The 13,354-nt window shown below is 37.9% G+C and overlaps 1 protein-coding gene across 1 annotated transcript in view; it reads right to left on the reverse strand.

Moving 5' to 3' along the window:
- CRYBG3 (beta-gamma crystallin domain containing 3) overlaps positions 1–13,354 on the reverse strand; it is a 62,997-nt gene that overhangs the window by 30,448 nt on the left and 19,195 nt on the right. Inside the window, exons 5-10 of the mRNA XM_009890120.1 lie at positions 13,140–13,255; positions 11,943–12,090; positions 5,268–5,407; positions 3,807–3,921; positions 2,583–2,618; positions 1,449–1,582 (exon numbers count right to left, since the gene is read on the reverse strand). Of these exons, the coding sequence (XP_009888422.1) occupies positions 1,449–1,582; positions 2,583–2,618; positions 3,807–3,921; positions 5,268–5,407; positions 11,943–12,090; positions 13,140–13,255 (689 nt within the window). The remainder of the gene's footprint in view (positions 1–1,448; positions 1,583–2,582; positions 2,619–3,806; positions 3,922–5,267; positions 5,408–11,942; positions 12,091–13,139; positions 13,256–13,354) is intronic.

Consider the following 13,354-nt stretch of genomic DNA (forward strand, 5'->3'; position numbering starts at 1 on the left):
ACCAAGCAGTAGATCTCTTCAGTGTATTAATAAATGACGAGATTCTACCCTTGCTGGAGCTGGTGATAAAATGAATGGATTTCCGCAGAACAAAATTTCACCTGCTTATATTGTTTCCTGCTCGAATCTACAAACATATATATGAATAGACAAATGAATTGCATATATACAATCTAGTGCACATGGAATATATTTTAGCACCAAGGGAATAACAATTTTAAAGTATTTTGAATAAATAGATAAGGCTCAATTAGAAGAAGGCATTTCCACATCAACTTGGAAAGCTCTATTGGATCCCAATTTGAAAAAGTGCTTCCCCCTCTTTCTTTCTTTCTTGTAACCATTTCTTTCATTAAAACTCCCTTGTAAGTATTAGAACTGCTGTATAAATTCTGTCGGCGTTGAAATTTGGCAGGCAGGGGTAGCTTTACTTTTAGTATCATTTGGTTTACATTACTTCAACTGGGTAAGTTACCGCAGTATTAAAAATAAAAGCAGCCACAACAGAAGGAGGGATGATTTTTAGTAATTTGAGGCTTCCCAGATAGCTTAATACATAATGTATGAATAGATTATTTGAGTATTCACAATTACGTTTATTTTGAATTTAGCGCTTGTAAGATTCTGATGACAGCCTGAAAGGATGTATGTTACTGAATCTTTATATTGAAGTATTAACATTGAAATCACCTAAGAAAAAAATTAATGTTTTTGAAAACTATTTTACTGCTAAGCTCTTTGGCAGAAGCAACCATCCCGCATGCTTTCAAACAGTCCTATCCTGCTGGGCCTTGGGAGAGGTTGAAAGAACAATATGTGGGGTTGGTAGCTCTCTAGAATAGCTGGACCTGAGCCTACCTCATGAGCAATCCACCCAAGGACTGTGTTACACAGCCCTTTTCGTGCATGTGTGTGTATGAGAGGGGCAGGGCAACAGAGAATCAATCCGAGGCCTCAATGAAGGAAAATAAGGGTGGATTCTTAATTCCAGATAACATGCAACAGGTGGCAAAGGAAAACCATTAAGACAGTAAAATCTGTGAAGATTTCAGAGGCATTAAAATGTCAAATTAAAGACTGACCACACCTAACTAAGGTCATTTTGGTAAATTAAGTAGAGAGGATCAGAAGCATAAAGCAATATAAATTAAAGCTCCGTGTGAATGCTGTCATTAAGGAACAAAGTGGTCTAGTTTATTGGCATCCAAATGGTAAACACCAACTTCACACCTCTCACACACTTAGTTTTCCCTCCTATATCCCCTTAGATAAATAAGCCATATGGAAAGTTTGTTTTATCCACGGCTGGTAATTGATAAGAGAAATAAATATTCCTTTATCTTCAAAATATTTTAGTGAGAGATTCTAAACACCCCTGAGCAATTCTTAGCATTTAGTTATGATTTCCTATTTTAAAGTAAATAAATACAAAAATGAAACATACTTACACTCCACCAATTACACGTATTGATCCAATTTCCTGAAACTCCTCTTCACTACCAAACAGAGCTGGGACAGAACCGATGTTCTCTGAAAACTCTTTGGACCATCCCCCAAAGTGAGTTTTCTCATATATTATTATCTAGAAAACATGTTGGAACAATGCCCTGAGTATGCCCTGAATAGTAATTTGAAAGTTTGGGGGTGTGTATTGCTACAGTATGTGGAAGACACCGTGTCCTCCCCCTCCAAGAAGCCACCACTATGAAGAAAACTCAGGGTTGCATTCCCCAGCCCTTCTGATTCTTGAGTGCCCTAGAAGCTGAAGAGACCCCGTTTGGATTTAGACAGGCTCGTCAGGCTATTTGCAGACATTTCCACGGAATGATACTTATTCACACAACTCCATATACATAAATGCATTCTGGAGCTATGAGACTGTGATTTATCCTGTAATCCTATGCCTAGGCAGTGTATATTAGCCTGCCAGTGAATCCTACCTGGTCACAGCTAGACACACTGAGCTTGACCCCTCAAAAGTAGACAAGAGGTCTTTCTCTGTACTTCGCTGAAGTTGTTTCAGTTACTGCAGTTAACACACCTTCTGGATTTCTCATCTGCCAAACCACACAGATCAGCTATCAATAATATTAATATTTATTGCAAAATTTATTAGAAAAACTCCTGATTCTTGCATGCATTCGTATAATTAAGTTACCTAAAGCATTAGCATTTTTGTGGAGAACTAGAAAAAGGAGGGAAAAGGAGCAGTAACTCTGGATTAGCTTTCTGCTTTCTGCTTTTACTTGTTACGTTAAATGGAAAAATCTCTCCTGACCCCTCTCCATTACAGTGACTGATGTGTCAGTCAGGAGAACTCATTTCATGTTGTAAAAGCTTTACAATTTTTCTATAGCAAATTCACATTCACCTAATATGTAAAAAATAAACTCCTACCACTTATACATCTCATGAAACACTGGTACAAAAGTGGACTTGACAGAATTAGCGAATTTTCCTTCAGCAGTAAATACTGAACACTTAATCAAACATCACATAGCCAACAAAAAGAAAACAGTCTAAATAAAGGTTTTATATTTCCAGTGTGCTCATATTTTATTCTCAGTGTCCTCAGTGCTTACCTTGACATTCATTGGCATTTGCACTTTTAGTCCACCCTAAAAAAAGATGAGGGAAAAAAAAGGTATTTCTGTAAAACAAAGTTATGCTTTGTCATGTACTTTACAGTACTATCAGAGCATGAAGTCTTTGTAATTTTACTCACCATATTCAGCATTGGACAAATCAAAAACTAGTTTAAATACTCTAATAATTCATAAAGGCCAGTGATTCTATAAACCTGACCTACAAACAAAGTCAGTGCGTTGACAATCCTGTAGGGGTGGCAAGCAATTTTAAAATATTCCTTTATTGTCTATTAGCACTCTAAAGCAAATATTTACTTTGTGGTTTTTTAACTAATTTACACAGACCGATTTTTAAAATGTAACTTTTAAAGCTGTGTGGTATATATTTCAAGTTTTTTAAGCACAAATGATGAGACACTAAGAAACTATAGAAGAGACAGAAAATATAGGCTGACATATTCATGTCTATGGTCAAAGAGCAAAGACAACAAATGCATTTTCTCTGGAAATGTTAGCAAATGATGTTCTGTGGAGGAGTAAGAAACCTACCTCCCACGAGGGACTAAAAAGACAGCTGTTAGGTCTTATTCCTTTGTGGCTCTTAAACCCTCTTTCTGTGGACTTGCTATGTATACAGTAGAATTATGTGTTATACCCTTCCACATCTCTTTCATATTTAGATCTACATGCTGTCTATCAAAACAAGAATCAGCTGCACCTCCCAAGATTTTTCTGCAATGTGTGGTCACAGGAATACTACTGGGTATTTTTCAATAATACACTCCTCCCCTGGTCTTCCATCCACAGCAGACTGTAGCTGTACTATTACAAAAAGAAAATCAACAACCTCTGAAGAGCCTTTTTAGTTAATGAATTGGTGTTGGTTGTAATATAATTACAAGTCTTTCAGTTCTGTCTTATTTGATCTCCCCTCGACAACAGCAGTTCCCCAGGAAGATGTCCTAGTTAATTAGGCACTCCCTCTGACTATATGTTCTTACTTGGGCAGATGCAGGAGCCCAGCAAGCCCTGGAACAAGTGAATGCTGTGCCATTACAACACTGCAAATGCACTGTGGTGCAAGAGGAGTGTTACACGTTTAAGGATGAACTCCGAAAGGATGTTAGAACCTAAGTTGTACTTAGATCAAAACCTTTGGGAGAGCAACAGTAGGAAAAGGAAAACACATGACCTACTAGGGAATTGTGAAGTCCTCACCATTTTTAAGGGACGCAGAGATTTTACATCTGCTGAAGGAATTTCAGATGGTGAATCGCATTCTTCCAAAACCTTCATCTCTCCCTTGTAATTAAAGTCTGAATAAGCAAGCCACCTATAACAATAAGGATAAAGGAGTTATTAGTATCATCAGATACATTACAAATACAATGATTTTATTAAAATTATTTTCCTTTTTGTATTCATCAGAGCTAGATAATGTGTTTTAGATACTGCCAGCACATTAAAACTGTGCTCTATTTAAATACACTGGCAACATCAGTGCTAAGATCTCAGATACTTTTTCTCAACCCAAGCTAAATATGAATGAAAGAGCAGAAAATTACCAATTTGTTCATTTACTTTAAGAAGCCAGTTTGTTACACTATAGTGTACAAAACCAATGCCAGTACTAAGGATGAGACACTTGCATCAAATTTTATGATTACTACCTTAGGAATTTAAAAGGCTTCTAACATCAATCCCACTTGTTTTTTTCAGTGGAAATTATTAAAATATTATCATTTACAGCACTCCTTTGGAAAGCAGGCTATCATAATTTTAACATGAAGATTAAAAATACTGAGACTCCTTCAGACTCTTAAATCAGAAAGCAAGCGGAATGTAGAAGTTGGACACAGGGTTAGTACACCAAATAAGGAATGGAGGAAGAGGCATTGAGCCATATGGAAAATTACTTTCTTAAAACTACACACAGAGACTACAAGCAGTTAAAAGTTAGACTAAGTTCTATCAAAACTAAGACAAAACATTTTTTTTATTCCTTCACCACTTCAAGCTTCACGCGCATGTTGTGAGATCACAGGAAGGGAGGCTTGGCTCACATGGAAAGGCAAACGCAAGACTATAACAGAATAGCTAATGTCATTCTGTAATGATTTGTAAGAGGCACAGAATTCCCAGACTTCAGGAACTGTGAAGTGCTGGCCGTTTACCCCAGGAAACAGACTATTCTGCTCAATCCAGGAAAATCCTGGGCTACTGAGGGGCCTGTATCATATTGCATCAACTCTCTCCAGAAAGCCAGGATACGGCTGTAGCTTGCAGAATGCTTGGATGAGGTAATATTAGTTTTCTGGTATTCAGACGTAGTGTTATAGCTATAACAGGATGCATCACTAGGGAGACAGTATCTATTCTCCAATGAACTAAAAGCTAATGATTGCTGAGCTGCTGCTTCTATTTATAAAGCTACTCAAAGATGAAATTATAGGAGACTTCTGCCAGCAACTAGAGGAAAAATGCCTTCAAAAATTTGGTTCCACTGCTAGGAGCCCACATACCACAATGCTGAAGCGTAGAGCTGGGAATACCTACTATATGTTAACCTATTTGTAGCAAAAAACCCCAAATATTGTTCCTACTGCTGACTGACTTTCACCCCATGATGTTACCCCTCTACCTGCTGGCAAAATGCTATTAAAAGGGTTCAATACTCACATTCCTGATTTGACACTTATATAAGGGTTTTTCTCAACATCCAGTTCTTCTAAATTGGCAACTGCACTTTGTATGCAGATAGGAAGTCCTTCTGTACTACCGGCTGCCAGGCAGAACTCTACCTCTGGAACACCACAGTCCTGTGGAAACAAATCAAAAGGTGAGGCTTCTCCACACTTGCAGTCTGCCCCATCGCCGTAGAGGAAGAACTGGTAATGTTTCCTTCTTTTCCCCCTGCCTTCTCACCCTTCTAACCTAACTCTTGGCTTCATATGATGGAAGGTTTTTAAATGAATACTGAGATTTTCAGAAAAGTTAAGGGAATTAAATTTCCAACTCCTGCTAACTTTTTTTTTTTTTAAAAAAAAACAACTATGCATTTATGCCTGTTGGGCTACCTTCAAAAAGCTGTTTAAACACTCTCCAAGTAAATGATCCAACAGTATTTAGTGACATACAAACCATGCATATAACACTGCTGACTTTTTTTTTTTTTAAAGCCAGTGCTTCCCTAACACCCATACACACACGATGCATGCATTAACTAAAACTTTCTAGAAATGTCTCGTACTTCATTCCCACTTCCCCCACTCAGTGATAATTAAGCTCTGTAATGCATCTAACTACATTTTCAAGCCGTATGAGGTCAATTTTCTGTCACATTAAATAAATCTACAGCGTTTTAGACATAGAAAGAAAAAGAAAAGTACTGGAAAATATTTGTTATGTTAATTAAACACGTTAGCAATTTTTCTGTTACTGTGGAGCAACAACCTCTGTTACCATACTGAAGGTTTTCTATAGATAACAGATGATAGATAGATGCTGAAGAACAACTTGCTGAACACATGATCTTCCCTAGAATTTGCAGGGATTTTACTGAATCACATTAATAAAATAATATTTATATAAAAAGCATTGCCAATACTTTCTTTTCCAGCATTCAAACCCCCCATGAATCAATAAAGATCTTTTATAAGGCCCTGCTTCAACAGTGCATTACCGAACAGTCTTCTTGTTACAGTGAAAGGCAGCTCACATGTTTACAGAGTTTGCTCAGCTGTAGCTGGAAACCTTCAGTTCTCAGTGATAACTTCATGGCACCCTTTCCCTTATCTTCTTGACCCACGGGCCCATTTGCATTAGACCAAAGGGCTTGGACGGCATAAAGAGACCCCAAAAGTCCTAAATGTGGCTGTAAGAGGATGCCCCTTGTGTGTGCGCTATAGAAGAGGGATGAAAAGCTGTCACTGAGGGTGCCCTCATGGAAGCAACCAGTTACTGGACTTGTTGAGGAGCCAGGCAGGGTCACATCAAGACAGAGATCCTGCACATCCTTTGACTTCTACCAGACTCGAAAGGCAAAACACAGGAGCTTGCTGAGAAACCCAGAGGGCACAAGGGCTCTTAAAGTCACAGCACCTCATCTCATGACAACACCTGCTTGTTCTCCCTTTTCACATAGGTTTTGAATGGAGCTTTTAAACGATGGAGTAACATCCCACCCAGAAACACACCTCCCTCTTGGTTAGCGAAGTTTTTTCAATAGTTATTTAACCTTTAGCAATAAATGTAGCAATTATAACAGATGGACTTCAGGATATTATTTCACTTTCCCCATGAGACCCGAAGTAACACAGTATACTGTTTTGGCAACTCGTGTTTCCTCTGTATTGTACCTTGCAAACAATGCACATTATTTGTTTTCAGACTGCAATATCAGAATTTTTATTTTCAGATGAGCAAAACCAGAAAAACTAGGAAAAAAGACTTTTAGTACAATGCTACTTTATGGCAAAGTGCTAAGGAACACTGTTCCTCAAGTTTAAGTGTATTGCTAGACAAGTTAAAAAAAAAAAGTCTCCCCATAGTTTTCATGTGTATATATATCTTATTAAATCATAGTTAAAAAATATTTGACGTTTGGTTTTTTCCTAATAATACCTGATACGTGAGAAGGCTGAAATCTGTGAATCAAATAAAATAAAGCTTGATACGGAAAATCGGAAGTTGCACCTATAAGAATTCCACAAATAATGATGCTAGACTCTTAATGATTTCAGATAAATTCTGAAGCAAAGTGCTTACAAGACTAGACAAGTGGCAAAATAAAGTATCTTTGCCTGTGGGCTCAGACAGAATATGAGACGGAGTATGTTTAATTTTAATTCAGTAGGAGGTGGGGTTTCTTTTCATTTGAAGATTGGAAAAAGCCAGTCTGTATTCTCTTTTCAAGTTTGCTGTCCTGAGTCTGAAGCTCACGAGGCAGGCTCCACCCTCAATAGATGAAGAATGTAGCAGTTCTCCAAAGGGCAGGTAAAGCTCAAGCACTCATCATAAAATCTCTCATACTTATCACCGTCTCCCTCCAGCCAGATTTTGACAGTCATAAAAAAACCCCTCTTCTCATTGTGATAGTATTTTTGTGTGTACTAGATTAAGTCCATGAAGTCCTTTCATAAAGTGTCCCACAGTAAACTGAGCTCTTTGTCAACAGCAATTCAAATATCTACTTTTAAAGGTAAAAACATGTTTGAGCAAGTACATTATATTTTCCAAGCACTTGTATTTAAAATCATAAATATAGGTTTTGACTTAAATATTGAGTTCAATTTACATATATAAATTCACAGACTGCAGAAAATGGTAAAATTTAGTATTACTGTATGAGGGGAACACTGTATGTTTGCAGATGTACACTCAAGTACTATGCCATTAATTTCTATAATTTAAGCATGTAAACTTTAGCTGTAAATATTTGCCCCAGCATGTTCATATTTGCCTGAGCGTATTTAATAGGCATCATTACTTTCAGAGGCTTCTTTAACATTCCTAATAAAGCCACCATCTTTAGAAACAAAATGAAAACCACACAAATATGATAGCATTCAGGTTGAGAACTAGATCCTTCAGTCCAAAGCCCTTTCATTTGCAAGGCGTCAAGATTTTCAAATAAGATACCCACATGCAAAACTATTACCATGCAAGACTATTACCTCAGTATTTCAGGCCAGATCCAAAACTGGAAAGCTTCCTCCCTATACACCTCCAGCCCTGCCAGCCCCACCACAAGCAGTCAAAACTCATGCCATATTCATTATCCTACTGACACGTCAGGCAAAAACAGAATAAAAAGCACAGGAAACAGATTATATTCATTTCCAATGATAACACACAACCAGCAAATGCTCAGGTAGGTCACAGCCTCCAGGCATCCCGCTGTCTTCCTTTACTCTGCAGGTCTCTCCTCCTACCTCCACACAGTTATCCTAGAGTGTCTGTGCTTCCTTCATGATCTTTGGAGAGCAGAGATGTTTTCAAAAGCACAGGGAAGACTCTTGCTAGCTCACAGAGAAGACACTTCCAAAACAACAACATGCTCCTCAGCAGAAAGGTTAAGGCTTCTTCTGAAGAGGGTTAAGATGACCCTCAAGACCTTAGCATTAAATATTACTCTTCAGTGGGTTCTCTGACATTTTTCTAGTCTGAGCAAGAGCTCCACCGTAAGTGAGAGTCCCAGAGCCTTCAACCCCCTCAAGGTGGTCTTAGCTGTTTACCCTTCTTCTGATCTAGGGTTACAGACCCAAAAGCACCAGCAGGGCCAAATAATTTCAGCACTGTTAGATTTTCTCCTTGGAGCTGTAAGCTGTGGTGACCAGTGATCAAAATAGCCTATCTAAATAAATGAGGTAGCCTTTTATATCAACAACAGGACAAAGAATGACTGAAGTCTGCTTCTTAAGCTAAATGTCAGAACAATGATGAGAGAAGAGTCTGTTGAAAACCAGGTCTAATTAGTTCTGGTATTCACACGATTGCTAGTACAGTCTAGACACACATCTTACTTTTGATACGCAATTTGTCCTTCAAATCTTACTCTCTGTTGGTCCTCCGGGCTTTTTTTTATCCGTTCGTAATTTTCTCCTAGTTCTGTTGCTCTGTACCACTCTTGCTACTACCCACCACCACCAAACCAAACTACAGAACTCAACAGGGCTGGTAGTAAAATAAAATAACATTAAGGAAATTAATGATTACTGTCCTGTAAATACTAACTAGCAAATGAGACTATCTGAAGCTGCTAGGTGTCCTCCTATCGTATCTGACAAAGTAGTCCTTGCCTGAATTAATAACTTTTCACCTAGCAAACCACACAAACAGAAGAGACACACCCTTCGTGTAATACTGTGAACATTCCCATTACAAAGAGCTTTGCTTAAGGAGCCTCCACAAGGAATCCAGTTATTCCCTGACTAACCATCTTGCAGACAGAGATCATAAACTGCTGTTACAGATCTCTTGTCACTTTGCAATGTAGTGGTTTACAGGATTACTCCGGAATGGAAACATCAGCAACTTTTCTCAGCTCTTGTTTTTGGGAAAGTAACATTTAACACCCTTTTGGGGCTTCCAGAAACAGATAGAAAAAGCCCTCCAATTCTGTAAGATCAATATATGCATTTGCAGTAGACCACAGAACTGACTCGGCTAAACAGATTGTGCTGCAGGACATGCATTGAATCTGCATGTGCTGACAGATTTTGCTAGCTTAGGCTCATGTTGACTTGCCTTAGTGGAATTCAGACTACCCATTACTTCAAATAGGTCTTCATTTTACTAGTTTTACTAGTTGCACGATCTGTTCCTTTGGGATCTTTTTTCCCCCTCCGAAGTTCCTTCAAATTAAACACACATGGATACATCTAATGTGCATCCACAGTAAGTCAAGCCACAGGCTAACCACAAAGCTAACAGAACCTTTGCTTTTTGTGGAGGCTTGAAGCCAGATCAGAGGACAAAGCTACTGACAGACTGTTTCTCAGCAAACTAACATCTGCCAGTAAAAAATAAAAATAATATTAAATGTACCTCCTACAGTTTCTTTAGTAAACATCTGTTTTTCTCTTCTTGGCAAGCCGTTTTCTTCTCAAATACTTAGCCAATTTTCAAATATGCTAACTCAAGGCATCTGAGCAGCCATTAAACAAGCACCATAAAAAGCCAGTTGAAGAATCAGAAAGCAAGCCAGACAGCCTGGACACACAGCCAGTACGACCAAACTAGGCAGGAGAAAAGCCACTGAGCTACCCAGCCTATGAAAAAGAGAATGACAGTAAAACATGTGACCCTGCAAATCACATACACACAAGCTGCCTGAAAAAGAAACATCTATTTTTCAATTAAAAACAATGTCTGTATTTTTCACACACACACACACACACAAAAGTAGCACTTTGGCAAACTACCTTCTAAAAGCAGTTCCACAGCAGCTGAAGTACAACCTAAAAAAAAGGGATGCTTTCACGGATCAAGGTTTAGAGGACAAAACCCGGCCTAGTTAGTTCCACACCCACAGGAGCTCCATAGGGTGCTATGGACTAACAGCAGAAGTCCTCCCAGCCAACCACACCCACTAGAGGTTTAAGTTACATGAGAAACACTGCTGATTACTGAACTTGTGTACTGTAACAAAGCTTTCCGTCTGTGTTCCATACAAATGAACCACATACTGGAACAAGAACAATGCTTGAACCTGTTTAGCTGTATTAAAAAGATTTTTATCAAGCATGAAGCTAACCACAGTGTCTTTCCTATCCAAGGGTTCTCTTTGATACCCAAGACACACCCAGCTTCCCTTGGCTTCAGATTGTAGTACCACATGTTATTGTGGTATTTCTTTATTTAGCTGCCTTCCACATTATTGATCGATATTGATATTCCACATTGGTCAAATGATTTTAATTTGTTTAGCTCAAATAAACGTTAATGTCATTATTCATGTCCTCAGCCAGCCTCTTTTGAATTTATTTATTTATTGTTAAGTCTTAACAAGAGAATGAAAAAGTATTTCTAATTGTTATGACATTATGTTCCTGCACTGACGACAAAAAGTTTATCAATTTTAAAATGACGTCTATACCAGCAGAGAACAAAGAAACACCACTTTTTCTGAAAAACTTACACACTGTGATACAAATGGTGATTCACTTGCAGTAAAGGGCCATTGCCCTGTGAATAACTGGAATGTTATGCTAAACAACAAGAGCACTAAGTCTTCTTAAATCACACGATCTGGTAAATATATTCTTCATTCACAAAATAACAATGGATGCATTATATTTAGTTTTAGGCATTTGATTCCTATCTTTTCAACAAAACGCCTTTTAAAATTCTGGCTGTATGCAGAGCCAGATGCTGAGATGTACCCCTTGTCCACATGGAACCCCTACAGATAGCACAAAGCTGTAGAGGGAGGGACAGTAATTTTTGGAGGCTACGCTGTACAAGTGGGATTGGAAACCCGACCACTAACTTCTGAAACAGAAGCCATACAGACACAGTAGATAGTTTACACTTCTTGAGAAAATATGAATTGATTCCATTTAATTTCAATTAACTTGACAGATAAACATCTAAAAGGAGGGGAGTCACTGTGTCAGGTAAAGGTGGTGACAAAGAAAGATAATACATCTGCTCGTTACCTTCAGGAAGAAAGAGAAATTTAGCACAGCAAAAGCCCTGGAATTTATCTTGAAGGTGAAAAAATGTGATTCATAGCAAATTTGAATAAAATCAGAAACACAGCATACACACATTGCCCACTGCTAGTAATACAGCACTGTTGCAAACAGACATTAATTATGTATGCGAGTATATTATTCACAAAGTCTATACCTTTGTTACATGTTTGATTGAACCAACTGTGAGGTTTCTTCGACGATGTTTCGCGCCTGGGAGATCCCAAAGGTGATCCAGCACAGTCTCTCCTTCTTCTAGTACATATTTCCGACCCTGGAACTTTGGCTTCTCATAAAAAATCCAACTGTAATAATGATATAATGAACTGAGTTGCTGCTGTTAAGTAAGACTGTCCTTACACAGCACATTTGCTGGAAAGCTCAGTAATGAGCTCTTCTTATCAAGCCAGCTATCAGACCTTTCTTACGCTGTCCCTCAGTAGTCATGTTCACTTTAGATAAATACGGAGCTTGTACTTCTGTGCTTTAAAAGTAAAATACACAGCTCTCCTCCAGGACGTAACCTAACATAACTTAAAATATTAGCTGTATAAAAATACAGCTGGAACACAATGTAAATAAAAAGCCTTATTTACCAGAACAAATATATTAATTGACACATCAAAACATATCCTATTCAGGCAGATGCTATGCAAGGCATAAAACATATACATACTAATAATGGCATTCAGTATTTCTTAAGACATGGAAGAAATGTATGCAAAACCAAACAAGGCTGCCTCGAAACTGCATAAATGCGACATGCATTTTTACTATGGCTAGCAGTCAGAAACATTCACTGTAAGCACCACCAACTAAATTCCAGTGCAAAAACTGACATGGTTCCAGCCCCAGATTCCCAAACCAAACCGAGAAACACTTGCAAAATCTACCTTAAAGGTACTTGTATATCCCTCTGCATCCACATTCCTCTAAATGTTATGTTACAAACAGCAGCTGAGATTGTTCATTCTATGGTCCTTTTGCAACAGCTACGGTATAACGGAACTGAACTACAAAAAAAAAATAATTCTTTGGCATACACATGCTTCTAGTGATGATTATGGCTGTACTGTCTCAGCACTTCAGGCAAAAAGTCTAAACTTACTTCTGGTTCTATTAGAAACTTTCTGTTTGATGCTAGTTCCCAGGAGAAACAATATATTTTTTTTTATACTGCAGCATTTGAAGCCTTTTTTCAAGCTTTTTTTCATTGGTATCAGTCTAATTATAAAGAAAGAAAAAGACACTCTTGCAGATCAGACGTGTGTCATAAATAAAAGAAATGAAAATACAGGAGAAACACATATATAGTCTTTTGGAAAGACTATTAAATATGACCTGGATTTCTTACCATCCTCTAATTATCCTAAGTAATGCTCCAATGGGAAAGATCCAGGACGTAGTATCTAGCACATCAGAATGAACTTCTTGTTTACTTTTGTTGCCATAAATATCATAAATAATAATCTGAAACAACATACAATGCATACGAATGAGGGCCCATTTCAACATACAATGTAGACAGTTATTTTTAACTTGGAATAAAACCTATTTCACTTTGTGCCC

Source organism: Charadrius vociferus, unplaced genomic scaffold (assembly GCF_000708025.1).
Source record: "Charadrius vociferus isolate BGI_N301 unplaced genomic scaffold, ASM70802v2 scaffold287, whole genome shotgun sequence".
NCBI lineage: Eukaryota > Metazoa > Chordata > Aves > Charadriiformes > Charadriidae > Charadrius > Charadrius vociferus.